At 40.6% G+C, this 15,843-nt stretch overlaps 1 protein-coding gene across 7 annotated transcripts in view; it reads right to left on the minus strand.

The window, feature by feature from the left end:
* apba1a (amyloid beta (A4) precursor protein-binding, family A, member 1a) overlaps positions 1-15,843 on the minus strand; it is a 99,798-nt gene that overhangs the window by 37,670 nt on the left and 46,285 nt on the right. For all 7 annotated transcript variants that reach the window (XM_015367110.2, XM_015367102.2, XM_015367065.2 and 4 more), the window contains one exon: positions 962-2,656. In XM_015367110.2, the coding sequence (XP_015222596.1) occupies positions 962-2,575 (1,614 nt within the window). In that variant the 5' untranslated portion in view covers positions 2,576-2,656. The remainder of the gene's footprint in view (positions 1-961; positions 2,657-15,843) is intronic.

Consider the following 15,843-nt stretch of genomic DNA (forward strand, 5'->3'; position numbering starts at 1 on the left):
TTAATAACACTTTCCTTATTTTTAAATGTTTGTGATCAGATCCAATAATCATTCCAGAGAATACGTCCCTGTAGTGAGTCCCTCAAAAATCATTCAAAATGCTAATCCAAAACTAATGGACGATATGAAGGAAAAAAGGACTACACCCCAGAGCAATTTAATGCAGTACTTATTATTTTCCATATATTCTTCTAACAGTTCATAAACATTAGACATGTTCTTCAACTGAAGCCAAATAGCAAACCTCATGCTACTGTATACAGTATGTATTACTGACTTGTAATTGAAGGAAGTTAAGTGAAATTATTCAGTGCAAAGGGCCTTTCTACCTTTATTTAATTAACATTAATAAGGGCTGTCCCAAGTTCTCTCTTGCTATTATTCAGATGAAGACAAGACCTGTAAGGAATGCCCACCTTTTTAAAATAATGTGCAACAAATTCACAGCATGGATACTAGGAAGAGGAACTCAAATGTTTTTAGACTGAGAAAGAGTTTTCAATGTGTTTCAAAATAAATTCTCTGTGGAAACATATTTTCCATGAAAAAGATTACTATTGCTTGCAGCGCTTTTTTCGAAGTAACAATACTTTACGCTCCTCTCGGGCACTAAAAATTTCTGTTTTGGAATAAAGCCACTGAAATAGCGAAAAACATTGTTTTGTGACCTTGATTCTCTGATGAAGGTTTTATGACCAACAAGTTGGCTTCTTTTGGGATCCTACTTTGTTCAGCTAAAAGGTGAGTAGTGTAGTACTGTATCCTGTAGTGTGTTTTCCATTTTCTCAATTTACTTAAATTAATCTCAAATTACTCTCCTACAGTATGCACCTATGTAAAAAAGCCAAAGTGTGTGGATGCTGTACATGTAAATAGCAAACTGTTGCACCTGTCAATATGGTTTAAAATAAGCCAAATCACAAAGGAAAAAAATGAAAAGGGAAACGCCTTTCATACTTACATCTAAACCTAGAGGCCTCTGGAGGTCACAATCTCTGGTCGGGCTAATGTCTTGCCTCATCACCCAGATGGGTTCTTTAGGCTCATCAGGAGTATAAGGGGACCGAACGGTCCTTGTCTTCACTTCTTCAATGGCCTCCTTAATGTCTTTGATAGCCAGTGAGATGGCATCTCGTTTTTCCTTGCTGTGCCTCTGTATTGGTTGCTCCCCAGTAGGACTGTGGGCTGAAGGTCTTGGGGGGCTGCCTCCTTCCTCTCCAGGAGGCCTCCCTTCCCCGTGGTCTCCCTGCTCCTGCGAGCTCTGGTCAGACTCAGGCCGGTCCTCTGCAGCAGCACGGTCCAAGCTCTGGGAGCTCATGCTCTGCTTGACCTCGGCCACAATCTGGTCGATGTCCTCCTCCTGATCGTAGCTGTCCATGCGCGGGTAAGGGGCGAATTCGGCCTCTTTCTCGGGGCTGTCCGATTCCCCGTCAGACCGCTCGTCGTAGTGGTGCAGCCGGGCGCCTAGGGCCTCCTGCCGGTAGTCATCATGGTCAAAGAGACGGAAGCCTGCCCTGCGATGCTGGGGCTGCTCCCCTTCAGCGGGTGGGGTGTCCCCGATTTCCTCGTAAACGTGTTCCTGCAGCCCGTAATCGGCATACGGCTCAGCATAAGGCTCATCTTCTGGCTGCCCTCCCTCGCCCTGCTCCTCGCCACTGCCGTGGAAGAGCCTGTGGGTATAGACGTAGCCTGAGTAAGCTGGGTTCATGGCCTCTCCATCTTGGTCCAACTGCCGGACGTGTGGCAGCGGGTCGCGAGGGAGAGGAGGGGGTTGAGGTGGAGCCTGGACGGCCACCCCATGCTGCTCGGCTTCTGCACTCTCCGTGTACTCCTCTGCCTCTGGCCGGTAGTGAACTGCGTAAGCATTCTCATCCTCCCCTGCCTCTCCTCCGGACGTGGCCTCCACCTCAGCCTCTAAGGACATGACAGCATCACCCTCGGCTCGGTCCGTATGGTTGTGGAAGCCACTCTCGGTGCTAGCAGACCGAGCCAGCGCCGATCCTCCTTCATCCTCCTCAGGGTCTTCGTCCTCGGCCTGATATTGGGCTGCAGCCTGGGCTGGTAGAGGTGGGGGCTGCAGAGATTGTTGTAGCTCTGCTTCTTCGGCCTCTCTCTGCTGCTGCTGCCGTCTCTGCCTCTGCTGCTGGGCTCTTGCCCGCGCCTCAGTGTCAGCCTGCCTACGATACCGCGTGACTGCTGGTCTGGACATAACTTGTGTTCGGTGCTGCTGCTCCATTTCAGCATCGTCCTGTGGCCTGCGCTGTCCTCGAGCTCGGCTTCCACCTGTGGAGGCATCGTACCTGCGGTATCGACCTGCCGCAGGATGCTGTGGGTGTTGGTGGTGTTCCCCGGCATCCTCATTGTTGTGGCTACTAGGATGCTGGCGTAATCGACTAGGTCTCCCGGTGTCACCTGTGGCACAACTGTCCTGCCTGCGGCGCTGGGGGTTCAGGGTGGTGACATGCTGCTCCTCCTCGATTTCGGGACACTCGAGATCAGCCTCAACTGCCTCGTTGAGCCCCGCCCCACTGCTGCCAGGCTCCTCCCCCAGCTCCGCCTCCTGCAGGTGGCTCATTTCTGGCGTAAGTGGTTGGGCTGCTCTATAGCGAAGACATCACCTCTCTTCGTCCAGGGGACATACAGCACAAGGCACGGGCTGCAGAGGGACAGGAAAAACAGAGGAACAGGTGGATTTATTACTTCTGCTCTGCTACACCACCCACTATTAGAATGTCTTTATTCAGAAATGTGAATGTACATATTATTCATAATATATTTTAAAATATATTTTATTAATATATTTATACTTTCATAAATAAAATATTTTTTAATCTCCCAAATGCCCGTTATGGTTTACTATGCAATTTTGAGTACAAATCTAAATGGTAAAGAAATATGGAAATCACTGTTGAAGAGACATCAGTCCAGCTCTGAAAATGTCACTTGTTTTCTGGTCTGCAATCTTTATTTCCAGGTTCAAGAGTGGAAGTGACATTTAGAGCACTTGGAGCCAGACTGGCAGTCAGTACTGTCATTGCAGGCTTTTTAAAATGTACCTTTCCAGACAGGAATATTAGCATTTTTATATCTCATCTAAAACTATTCTCCATCAACATTTGGCTTTGAGTGACACAGTGTATGAAAACAAACTGAATACATAAGTTATGGGATTCACTTTTTTATTAAAAGATTGTCTCTCAAATGTCAAATGAAAATTGTATTCCACAAATTAAAATTTAATTTAGCATTATAAATATCTGGCAACACCAAAATCTTTTATGTCTTAATATACACAAGTTTACAGACACTGAAAAATATGCCAGCAGAGGAGCTGAAACATTCTCTCTGATCCTCTGCAGGTAATTAACCACTAAACTAATCAAGAATTGATGAATATACCACATAAAAAAGATTCTAGTCACATTTATTAGACTATGTATCATCTGAAATGTATTTTTTCAAAAGTCAATATAAAAGTGCAATTCAGTTATCAAATTAATGTTATTTTGAATATGAATGTACCCAATTACTGATACAGTTCTTGGTAGAGCAGTATATAATTTGCCCGGTTCTTGATCCTGTTGAGTAAATTAACCCAGGACAATACTGGCACCTAGTGGTCACTCGAAGATCCCATGTTCTAGCTATGCTTGTAACAAGGTGGGGTGTGTATATTTATCAATTCCAGAAGAATGGATATTTCTTCCATTTTGGACAGCCACATTCTTTTGTACTTTTATATGCACAAGCATGTGAGAAAAACAATGGTACACAGGTGAATCTCTTACTCTAAAGAAAATGCTATTCTGCCCTCTTTAAAAAAAACTATACACAAGAGAATGTCCTTTTACTAGAGAGAAAACACTAAATAATTTAACAGCAACAAAACACTACAAGAAAACTGGTCCTTTCTCAAAGGTCACCAAGGATGAAGGATTTGCATGATAATTTTATTTTATGTCTACTTTACAAATTCTGAAATACAAAATACAAAATAACGAGTTGACATGGAGGGGATCAGACTACTTGTTGGACACCCTTTGAAAAGACTAAGGATGACCTTGACAGTTACATCAGTAGCAACCATGTCACGGGCGACTCATTCATCAACAAGCCTGAAGAATCTCTCTTGACAGATTTTAATACAACCCTCGAATCCACAGCTATCACAGCCTTGAAAAATGCCATTTCCTTTCAGCTTTTCCAGGCAGTCTGTTCTAACAGGATTATCAGGCTATGCATTTCTTCGCTGTGTTTTTCATATTCAATAACCAGAGAGAGAAAAGGATATGATCGTTGAAGGGCTTGTTGAAGACCAAACACAGCACCTCACAACGAGCTTGGGTATACTTTGTAAAGTTATGTGCTAGTGGCAGCATTAAAAAAAAAAATCAAGGGCCCTTCTTGTAAGAAGTGTAGGCCATCTGGGTTGATCTAATACCCTCCCAAATGATGGCTAAGCTTTGCCAATTTCAAAAGCCAAACGTGCAGGGAAAAGAGTAAAAAAAAAAAGTGGTTTCTACCAATAAAGACAAAATGGCAACGCTTTTTGTCAAAACACAACATTTCTCTAGAAAACCTTGTTCCAAAATACAAGACAGGCCCCTCTTCAATTTCATGGCGAAGACATTCACTTTAAACTCCACTCAATCTTGCCAAGCATGTGGAACAGCATGAAGAACAGAAGAAGCTCCTCAGGGCAGGAGCAGCTAGGGTTCTCCTAAAGGCCTGACAGGATCCTTGTATCCACCACACTCAGCGATCAGGAATTTGGCAACCACGTCCTCAACGGGAGAACAGGCTTATGAAGGTATACCAGCTGGAATATCTCAAAGACTGTTCTGGTGGACAAAGGTTGTAGCAGAATGAGACCACCAGTCATCTCGGTCTCTGTGTCAAGATTTGTGTGGAGGCTGGCGATAGGTTAGATACTGCAACAAGCAATATATTCCAATGGATTAAATGGATTTACACCTCTCATTGAGCAACAGGGACAGGTCAAACGGACCTGTAAATAAAGCCATCGGCAGTGGGGAGCCACAATCACTCTGGAATTAATTACCAGGCCAAGCTGTGCTGCTGCTCGGCGAGTGGAAGCAGCCTGTTGGCAGTGATACAGTAGCTCTAACCTTGATGTGTGCCGAAACAAAAAAAACAGCTTGATTAAATTCACTCTGTGCCAGATGACCCCCTTCTTCACGGGGGGTCAATAATGGCCAACATAATAATATACAATTTTAGTCACTGATGCTAATGAAAAATACACTGCAGCACGTGAAAAAGAGAACAAAGAAACTCAGTGTAACGGCTACATTAAAATACAGCGCAGCAATGTTAAGATCTTCTCTTGTCATTTCCTCTCTGTACTCAAAAAGCAATTGTTACTTTTCATGCAGAACAAAATACTAAATTATTACTGACATCAGCTGAGCTACAGACGCTTACAAGCTGGCATGTCAATGCATCTGAAATCCACTGTAAAAATGCATTTAGCAAATATATGCAGTTAGACGCTTTAGAAAGATTCAAGATCAATTAATTTCTAATGAATTCCTTGCACTTGTACAGTATAGCTCTTTTCATCCCAAGGAATCAAAAGGACTTTAAAAATAGGAAGGGACACACTTCATTCTCCACTGTAGTGCAGCCCCACCAGGGTGACTCACTGCAGCTATCCAGCACCAGCAGAACTGCACAGCAGATGAAATGGAAAAGTGAGAAAAAACTTCACCTATTGAATTAGGGGCAATCTTTATGAACTGTATGACAGATACCGCAAACCTAGGGTAGAATATAGCCAGAACATCATGGTCAATAACCCTACACTTATGAACAATGCCAAAGCATCTTTAATTGATCCTTTAATTGAAGGAGTCATCAATTTATAATTAATTGGTTTCATGGCTCATCCAAAGCATAGCGCTTCCTACAGGGGAGTGTACCCTGTCACCAAACTGGGGCATCGGTTTGGGAAATTCTGGTTCAGCAGGAAAAGTGTCACCACTGACCCACCAACACTACTTATAATAGCAACCTGGATTTCATTAGAAGAAATGTCACTCTGAGCATAATGATATTTTTTCTTCATTGTGGGATCTAAATTCAGCTTGTTGTTACAGCAACACCAACATAATTGTCTTGACATTCCATGACGCGTCCGACTTATAATATGGTTTTTAATGGTGTGGACTATTCTCTCTCGTTCAGGTGGCTGAAAAGAGCCCGGGCTGAGATAAACAGCCTGGGCAGTCAGCTGTTTGTGCTTTTCAATTGGAAAAAGAGAAGAGGATTCATGTACGGTGGATGAGGTGGACCATGGGCTAAAAAGGCACATTCTCTCAAAATAGAACGGCTGGATTTAGTAAGGAATTACTCTGAAATGTTACAGTATAATGAAAAAGCAATGAATATTATATATGTATAGTTCACCTAGTCCTGATGTATATACTGACTATCAGAGTGGATTCTGTGAAGGAACAAAAAATGAATTTCAATGACAATTTATATAATCACATGAACGATTTAAGTTTGTTAAAATTTTAATGAAGGTACAGAGGCAATAAAGAACAACTTTTCTTTTTTTTAATTGGTTAAACTGTGGCATTAATCTGAAGGAACTGCGGGACATTGTAATATGCAAAATCTGCTCTTTTCTTATAAGACAAAAAAAACCCTGACATTTTGGTTAGTCTAAAAACGTTACCATTAATTCCCTTAGAAAATGTTTTCTTTTCTTAGAATTTTACACACGCTCCTATTTTGTATTCCCATATACAGTATGTTTAAAAATGTTAAAAAGAGCATTTTAGAAGAAAAAACGATTTGCCCCTTTTGCAGATACCCATCTATGATCAGAAAGACACATACAGTGCCTTGCGAAAGTATTCGGCCCCCTTGAACTTTTCAACCTTTTGCCACATTTCAGGCTTCAAACATAAAGATATAAATTTTTTATTTTATGTGAAGAATCACCAACAAGTGGGACACAATTGTGAAGTGGAACGAAATCTATTGGATTTTTGAAACTTTTTTAACTAATAAAAAAATGAAAAGTGGGGCGTGCAAAATTATTCGGCCCCTTTACTTTCAGTGCAGCAAACTCACTCCAGAAGTTCAGCGAGGATCTCTGAATGATCCAATGTTGTCCTAAATGACTGATGGTGATAAATAGAATCCACCTGTGTGTAATCAAGTCTCTGTATAAATGCACCTGCTCTGTGATAGTCTCAAGGTTCTGTTGAAAGCGCAGAGAGCATCATGAAGACCAAGGAACACACCAGGCAGGTCCATAATACTGTTGTGGAGAAGTTTAAAGCCGGATTTGGATACAAAAAGATTTCCCAAGCTTCAAACATCCCAAGGAGCACTGTGCAAGCGATCATCTTGAAATGGAAGGAGTATCAGACCACTGCAAATCTACCAAGACCTGGCCGTCCCTCTAAACTTTCAGCTCAGACAAGGAGAAGACTGATCAGAGATGCAGCCAAGAGGCCCATGATCACTCTGGATGAACTGCAGAGAACTACAGCTGAAGTGGGAGAGTCTGTCCATAGGACAACAATCAGTCTTACACTGCACAAATCTGGCCTTTATGGAAGAGTGGCAAGAAGAAAGCCATTTCTCAAAGATATCCATAAAAAGTCTCGTCTAAAGTTTGCCACAAGCCACCTGGGAGACACCCCAAACATGTGGAAGAAGGTGCTCTGGTCAGATGAAACCAAAATCGAACTTTTTGGCCACAATGCAAAACGATATGTTTGGCGTAAAAGCAACACAGCTCATCACCCTCAACACACCATCCCCACTGTCAAACATGGTGGTGGCAGCATCATGGTTTGGGCCTGCTTTTCTTCAGCAGGGACAGGGAAGATGGTTAAAATTGAGGGGAAGATGGATGCAGCCAAATACAGGACCATTCTGGATGAAAACCTGTTGGAGTCTGCAAAAGACCTGAAACTGGGACGGAGATTTATCTTCCAACAAGACAATGATCCCAAACATACAGCAAAATCTACAAAGGAATGGTTCACAAATAAACGTATCCAGGTGTTTGAATGGCCAAGTCAAAGTCCAGACCTGAATCCAATCGAGAATCTGTGGAAAGAGCTGAAAACTGCTGTTCACAAACGCTCTCCATCCAACCTCACTGAGCTCGAGCTGTTTTGCAAGGAAGAATGGGCAAGAATTTCAGTCTCTCGATGTGCAAAACTGATAGAGACATACCCCAAGCGACTTGCAGCTGTAATCGCAGCAAAAGGTGGCTCTACAAAGTATTAACGCAAGGGGGCCGAATAATTTTGCACGCCCCACTTTTCATTTTTTTATTAGTTAAAAAAGTTTCAAAAATCCAATAGATTTCGTTCCACTTCACAATTGTGTCCCACTTGTTGGTGATTCTTCACATAAAATAAAAAAATTATATCTTTATGTTTGAAGCCTGAAATGTGGCAAAAGGTTGAAAAGTTCAAGGGGGCCGAATACTTTCGCAAGGCACTGTATTCATGGTCATAAAATACACATAAAGGGGCAATGAAATAAACTTCTTAAATTGATTTATTACCCTGACTTTCACATGGGAGGCATACAGAAGAAGCCCCAGACTGTGGCTGCAATGATAACTTCCATAGCTCTTTTAAAAGATTAGAAGTTCCCTAACAGCTTTAAGTGGTGTTAAGCTTTGTGTCACTTGCTTCCCCTGGATTCACCAAATTTGTTTTGCAATCTAATCCACATTCAACAAACAGTACTATAGAGCAGGATCTTGACATTAACAAAGGTTCGGTGTAGAGAACTGAAGTGAACAGCCAAACTCACATACCATATAACAAAGACCACCCTTACACTGTCACATAACTTACTACAGTATACAGTATGTGTGCTTAAAAGACACAAGTAACCCTCCCTCATATGATCATTAAAATACTAATTCAGTGGCTTTAAATTCATTAGAATAACACTGATCAACAAAAACAAACAACAGTCTAACAAATGTACTGTATAGTAGTCAGTTAAAATTAACAACACGAATCTTTCCAGCCTGCTTTCTTCTCTCTGCGTGATCAGCACACCCCACTGTAAGGAAACTGTAAGGAAAGGTCACTCCCCACACTGCTGACACAGAACCAGGAGCATGAGCTACAACATGAAAACGAGGCCATGTTGAGATGCAAATGCTGGGAAGTGGGTATTGTCGCGGATGTCGGGGGGGCATGCCGTGGAATGAGAAGGAGAGCAGTAGAGACCCTATGCTTAGCGGCACAATGGGGTAACACGGAAGTTAGCCCAGGCTCAGGGGGTCGGACAATGTCGGTATAGAAAGCTATGCCCTCAGGCCACAGACGTGGGGGGGACCTGGTACTAGGCGGGTTTCGCGACGTCCGTACCCTCAAGCTGAGCCAGGAGCAGAGGAGAAACAGGAAGTAAATAGGCAACACAACAAGACACACCGGAAAGACATGAATAATCACAAGGCACTAGGAACAAGACAGAAGAGCAGCGCCCTTTAGGTGTAGGGGGCGTGACAGGTACTTGGGCATTTTATATAATAGTGCTCTTGAGGGTGACCGTGTTTTCTGTTTCATTTAGTACATTTAGATTAACTCAAATTGTAGTAGAGATTCCATAAGAAAAAAGTATGTCAAAAAGATATTCACAAAAATGTAGCTTTCTGCGGTACTTCCCCCACTGTACACGGTAATACTGTATAGTAATTTCCCTGTCCTCTACGTCCAAGGTCTCTCACACCATTAGACTTCAGACGGCTTTTCAGTTTTGGTGATTTCCTGCAACCTTTACTTGTTTTAGCTTATTTCAAGGACTTAACGTTGCCATGGCACCAAGCATCCCATTGAGACCTGTGTAACCAGTAGCAAGAAGAACTGTTAAGATTTTTCTAACAGCGCTAAAGTCTGCACTGCAAAAAAAAAAACATTTAAGTTATTTTTGCATTGCATTCAAAACCAAAATTAAGTGGAAAAGCAAAATGCACAATCATAGAAAATGTATATACTGTATATGCACTGCACATACATTATACAACTCCTTTCCTATTACAAGTAATTAATTATAGGTGTAAAGGAAATTCTTATTGTCTTATACTGATGTCATGCAGGTTACAGGCTTTCTCACCATCACTTCATTTAGTAAATGGAAAATATTTATTTCTGGGATTTTTTAAATCTTTAAAATGTGACACTGATCTACTGTATAACAACCATGTGGTTCTCACAAAAATAAAAAAAAATGGCAATAATCCTTAATTCTGTTTAAAAATTCTCTAACGGCCAAGAATTACTACAAATTCCAAGACATCTTATTACAATAAATAATGTAATGATTATTCAAGAAAGACATAAATCATACTGACCTTCATAATTTTATTGTATATTAATTATAGATAAATACAACAAAAATCTCTAGATTAGCCATATACATTTACTCTACGAAATATTTCTAAATGAAGATTGGATCTTAGAAACAAAAATCCAATTTGTTGTTATTTTCCATGACAGCAAAACACTTGCTTGGAATTCAAAAGCCTTCAAATGACAGAACCGTCTTACAGAAGAAGGCCCTTTGTCTACATAAATAATGACAAAGATGGAGTATGCTGGAATTTTTGTGCTACTGCTGTAGAATCAGGCATATATTTTTTAAATATGTGTGCAAAAGGATTTTTTAATCTTCTTATTAGATTCTCAAAGACTGCTGACTACACTGGAGTCAGAGTTGTATTTGAGTACATACATTATGCATTTGTATATACTGTACAGTACCCTCAGTATTGGGATAATAACTCAGTGACCATTCACATTCAAGTACTGGAACACATTCACTTCAAGCAAATTACAGTGTAAATGTCAATAATTGATTGCATGAAGTCACCAAGCTTTGAGCTCACCAAGCTCTTTGTGTAATCATTTGAGCTATTTTGTCAAATATGTGCCGCAGCCACCATGAGATTTGCCTATTCTTGCTTATCTGACTTTACTTTTTCTTTAGCTTATAAAAGACATGCTCAATAGTTGGAAAGAATCAGCATGGATGAGTGCATTTCAAACCACAGTAAAAGTAAAATGTACAAAGTAACTTCTAAAAACCTCCAATTTGCATCATGAAATAGATTAAATGGGCAGGTATGCGCAGTTCCATATTCTGTGATTCACAACGAGGCAACAAAGCCCCCAGTGAGGTGAAGCAGCCCTATTACATTGTAAACAAGCACACTTGTGGGTACATATCTTTTAATCCAACAGAAGTATTGTTCTTGACTTCCAGACGGTTTTGCCTACAAACACAATTTTCCTGTTGACTCTGAACATAGTTCACGTTGGAACATTTGTGCCACAGAACTTGTACTTATTCACTTGTACGACGCATCACATTAGTCACTACAGTGACTAGTGAGCAGGAAGGGCCGTTTCATGTTACAATTATCACAAACTCTCACTCTCACCCTTTTTGAGATTAGGGGATTGCAACAACATGGCAACCTACAATACTTTTAACAAAGTTGACAACTGTATGCTTAATTGAAAATTTGTAAATCATCTATACCATCAGTGAATTAATTTTGTTACCAAGATTTAATAACTGGTCTCAGAAATTGGGCCTGCAGTTGCCCTTTAAATCTAGAAATACTCAATCAAGACTAAGGTTTCCTACAGTTCTCTCCTGATTAACTCTTTGTACTGGCTGATTGTATTGGATCATCGTCACACTAAATGGTGAAGTGCCATCCAATAAATATTGAAAAATTGTCCACTACATAGGCAGCTAAAACGCTTCTGTAGACTTCAGGATGCATTCTGCCATCACTTGTTACATCATCAATTAAGACTTGTGACCAGATTCAGAGGAAACTGGTGCTTCAGTCCGGTTCTTCTGTTCTTGCAACTGATGACAGCCTAAAATCCTTTGGTGAAGTCTTCTACATATAATTCTACATTCTCAGTCTTCAGAAAACAGTGAAAACTATTTTGATACCTTCACCTCTGCTCTCTACAAGTTGATGGTGATTTTACAGACAGTTGCTTTACGGTCTTCTAGATGATTTTTCTGTTCACGACTGCATTTTCTTGACTGACCCTGTACAGTAATTATTCCATGTTTGTGCTATTTTTCTGTAGTTTTCATTTTTTTCAATCTTCAACATTGCCTTCTTCTCTTCAACAGAAGGTTCTTTGGGTTTCAACTTTCGACAATGGACTCCTAACAATGAAATTAAAGTGAAGATGTTCACAACTCTATGAGTGTCTAATTACCCAACAAAAAGAGACAAGTACCAGCCAACTGTTCCAAAGCTTTTGCGCCTTCAAGAGGCTTCACCCTATAAATGTGTTTAAGAGTCCCAAAAGGGTAGAATAGCAACGGACTGTATTAAATACACAGAGGTTGTACTTTATTCATGAGAAATTATTCTTAGAGTTCATGGTGAAAGTCATAGACTGGACGTCACTGTCTCAGTGCTTTTGAAGGACACACAATATACTATACAGTACATATAGTACTAAGACAGAAGTACTATAGTCTGGATCCAGTTGTCCTTTTGCTGTACAACACAGATCAAATGTTTTAAGGCCTACAGGCATTTTTCACAGTTGCCCCAGTTCTACTGCCTATGTTCCCACATCACTGACTTGGCTTACTTTTTGTAAGCCAAAATCAATTTTTCAGAACTCAATTTCCCCTCAAAAAACAACATCACCAATGGCTTTAACTCAGCATCACTCAAAATTAAAAATTTAAAAATTGGGTTTCATTTCTTTCACAGAGGAAAAAGGAACAATTCTTATTAGCAGAAGTGCAGGCAAACCAAGCTATTTTTGTATGAATATAAAGCTGAATTTTGAAAAATTCCAGACAAAAACCCACCTGGGGAATGAAGGACTGTCAGTGTTTGAAGTGTGAACAACACAGATAGTATGAAAACATGAACCAACAAAGAAATATTGGAAGGTCATCTTATCTCCAAGGAATAAACCACATGTAACTATAGTGTGTTTATTCTGCTCTATTCCTTCAGCCAACAACAAAAACAATTAAAATCAAAAACATGATGCACACTAGAGGTGCTCCACAGCTAAGACTGAAACTTTAAAATGACGCTCACAAAGCTCATTTTAGGATTCATCTGAGGAACCTTGTTTATGGGAGGGACCTGTAAGAAAAAGACAGGTTCAGGTGGATAAGCTGAGAGGAGCAGACAGCTGGCGACTGGGGTGCCATCACACTCCACTCCTTACGATACTTCCCCAGAGGGGAGCAACCAGGGCAGGAAGCAAAACAGAGAGCAAGCAAGGCAGAGAGAGGCGCACAGGAGAGCATGAAGGAAGAGAAGCATGCCGTTGCATGACGGTGGACGTATAAACGAACGTCCTGATTTGAACTGAATTAGGATACTTGTGCTGTATTTCTACAGGTACTACAGTACATTGTACTGTTCACTAACTATATTCCAAAAGTGAATCAGATCAAAAAGATTTAAAGCTTAGACAAGTATAACAACAAGTGAGAACCTGCTGTGATCTGCAATTTTAGGTTTCTGAGACACTGGGCTACAGTTACGCATCATTTCATAATTGTATTCCAAAAATGAGTCAGATCAAAAGTTTAAGGAAAACCCAATCTAATGGGTAAATCCTCTTAGTTTTGTCACTAAAAGTGTAACTAGAAGTAAAACTGCAGTCAACACTGAAGGGTTCTTGAAACCCTAACCCTACACTGGCCTAAAATGCATGCTGATTTATATACCACCTGTTCAGCAGTTTTCAACCTGAATGAATGTTTGTTTAAAGGAGACAGATGATTGATGAAGATCAATTTCCATGAGATGTTATCAATGATTTTGATTGCTTTAGACACAAATTATTTGGTTTCAGGAACATTTCAAATCTGATGACTGGAAGTCTTCAGAGGCAGATTGTAGAAATGCTCAGTTGAAACCCCAGCTAGGGTTAGGGTTAGCATTGCCGTAAAACATATACAGTTTTTATGCTCAGTGCTGGATTTTGGGGCCCAAGGCAGCATCAAGACAAGTGACAATTTCCTACTATCTGCAATTTTATTTTTCAGACACTTATATTGCACCATTGTACCATGCCATTCTTTTGCTTTATGTACACATATACATATTTTTCACTTATAATTGCAAAATGAAAAACATTTGCATGACAATTGCATTTTTAAAGTAAGTGCACATCCTTTGGGGGGCAAAGCAGTATAGTTGTTACGATTGCTGCCTCGCAGTGATGAAGCACTGAGTTCTCTCTGTATTCATGTGGGTTTCCTCCAGGTGCTCTGGTGTCCTCCCACAGCACAAACGACATACTGCACTGGTCAGTTAATTGGTTTCTTGGACAACTGGCCCTGGGGTGGGCGTGCGCATGTGTGTTTCCGTGCGTCTGCCCTGTGACGGAGTGGTGACCCGCCCAGGGTACATCCCACTTTGTGCCCTTGCTTCCCGGGATAGGATCCAGCTCCCCCACAACTCCGAACTGGATTAGAAGGGGTTAGAAAATGGATGGATATAATAATTGTTCAGTACACTACTAAGACACCATCATGAATGTGATGTATAGTTTTGGTCATTATGTTTGAAAAAATATATTGCTTCCCTGGAGTCAGTCCAGAGAGGAGCACCCAGATACATCCCCAGGCTGAACAGCATGTCCTACACTGATAGGCTAAATGTTTGTATGTTTTAGTGTGGAACAGAGACTACAAGGAATCAAAGAATTCAAAATACTGAAAGGCAACAACGAAGTCAACCCAATGGACTCAACAGTGAAATATGAACTGGACGACAGCGTGTGGAAGTCCATTTACAACTGAGAGCAGGGAGTAGCTCTTTACAGAAGGGTTTGGGGAAAATGGAATGAGCTACCCAACCAAGTTGAAGCCAATACCCTGTTTTTTTTCAGAAAATGGCTCGATCAGATTCTTGGATCAATTAGTTACTAACTACCAATTCGTCTAAACAAGCTGAATAGCCTCTTGTCATTTGTAAATTTTATTATGTTTCTGATCAATAAATACTAAAAAGCATCTGATCTTCGGAACTTTTTGTTCTCTTGGCTGGCACCCAATAGATTTGTTTTCCTTGTATAAATAATTGTTTTATAGTCTCATAATAATCATTTTATTATTGACTGAGGTTTTGAAGTTTTATTTGGGATTTGTTAAGAGTCCTGTGAAACTACCCACCAACTAGAAGTCTATCACTAAGGTGAAACTGGAACATGGGACAGCCTAGGAGGTTAATTTCTATTGGACCAGAGATCCAGCTCCTTCTCTCTCATCCTCCAGAGAGGAAGAAGCAAGACAATGCCAGTAAGTTTCACCTTACTACTGACAAAAGCTCCAGCAATCTGGCCTTCTCTTTCAGGACTCAAACCTAACAGACATTTTTGAGCATTGTAAGAAAGGAAGTGAAATTCAGGGACAGAGAGCTATTTGTTTTTTTTACATTTGATTTACATCAGCACTTCAGTCTCTGGGATGCATGACCTGGCTCGAGAAACACAATTTAAACCAGTTTTAAAGACCTGTGGAGGGTCTTTTGCAGTGTGTGTCATTTATGATTGAAGGCAGTTTGGACTGTAGCAGGCCTGGAGTCAGAGTCTTGTAGTCTTGTTTATTCCTGACTATTAGTGGTGTTTTAGCTGGTATTTTGGTGTCAATATCTTAACATTTTTAAATTTGAAAAACACCTCCTATTTTATAACAACAGGCGACAGCCTAATTTCTATCAATTGCTGTCGCTGTGAGATATATCACAATTGGATTCCTGCAGATGCACCATGCTTATTTTTTTAGAATATTGTACTTTAAAAATGTTCAAAA

This window comes from Lepisosteus oculatus, chromosome 3 (assembly GCF_040954835.1).
Source record: "Lepisosteus oculatus isolate fLepOcu1 chromosome 3, fLepOcu1.hap2, whole genome shotgun sequence".
In the NCBI taxonomy this organism is placed as follows: domain Eukaryota; kingdom Metazoa; phylum Chordata; class Actinopteri; order Semionotiformes; family Lepisosteidae; genus Lepisosteus; species Lepisosteus oculatus.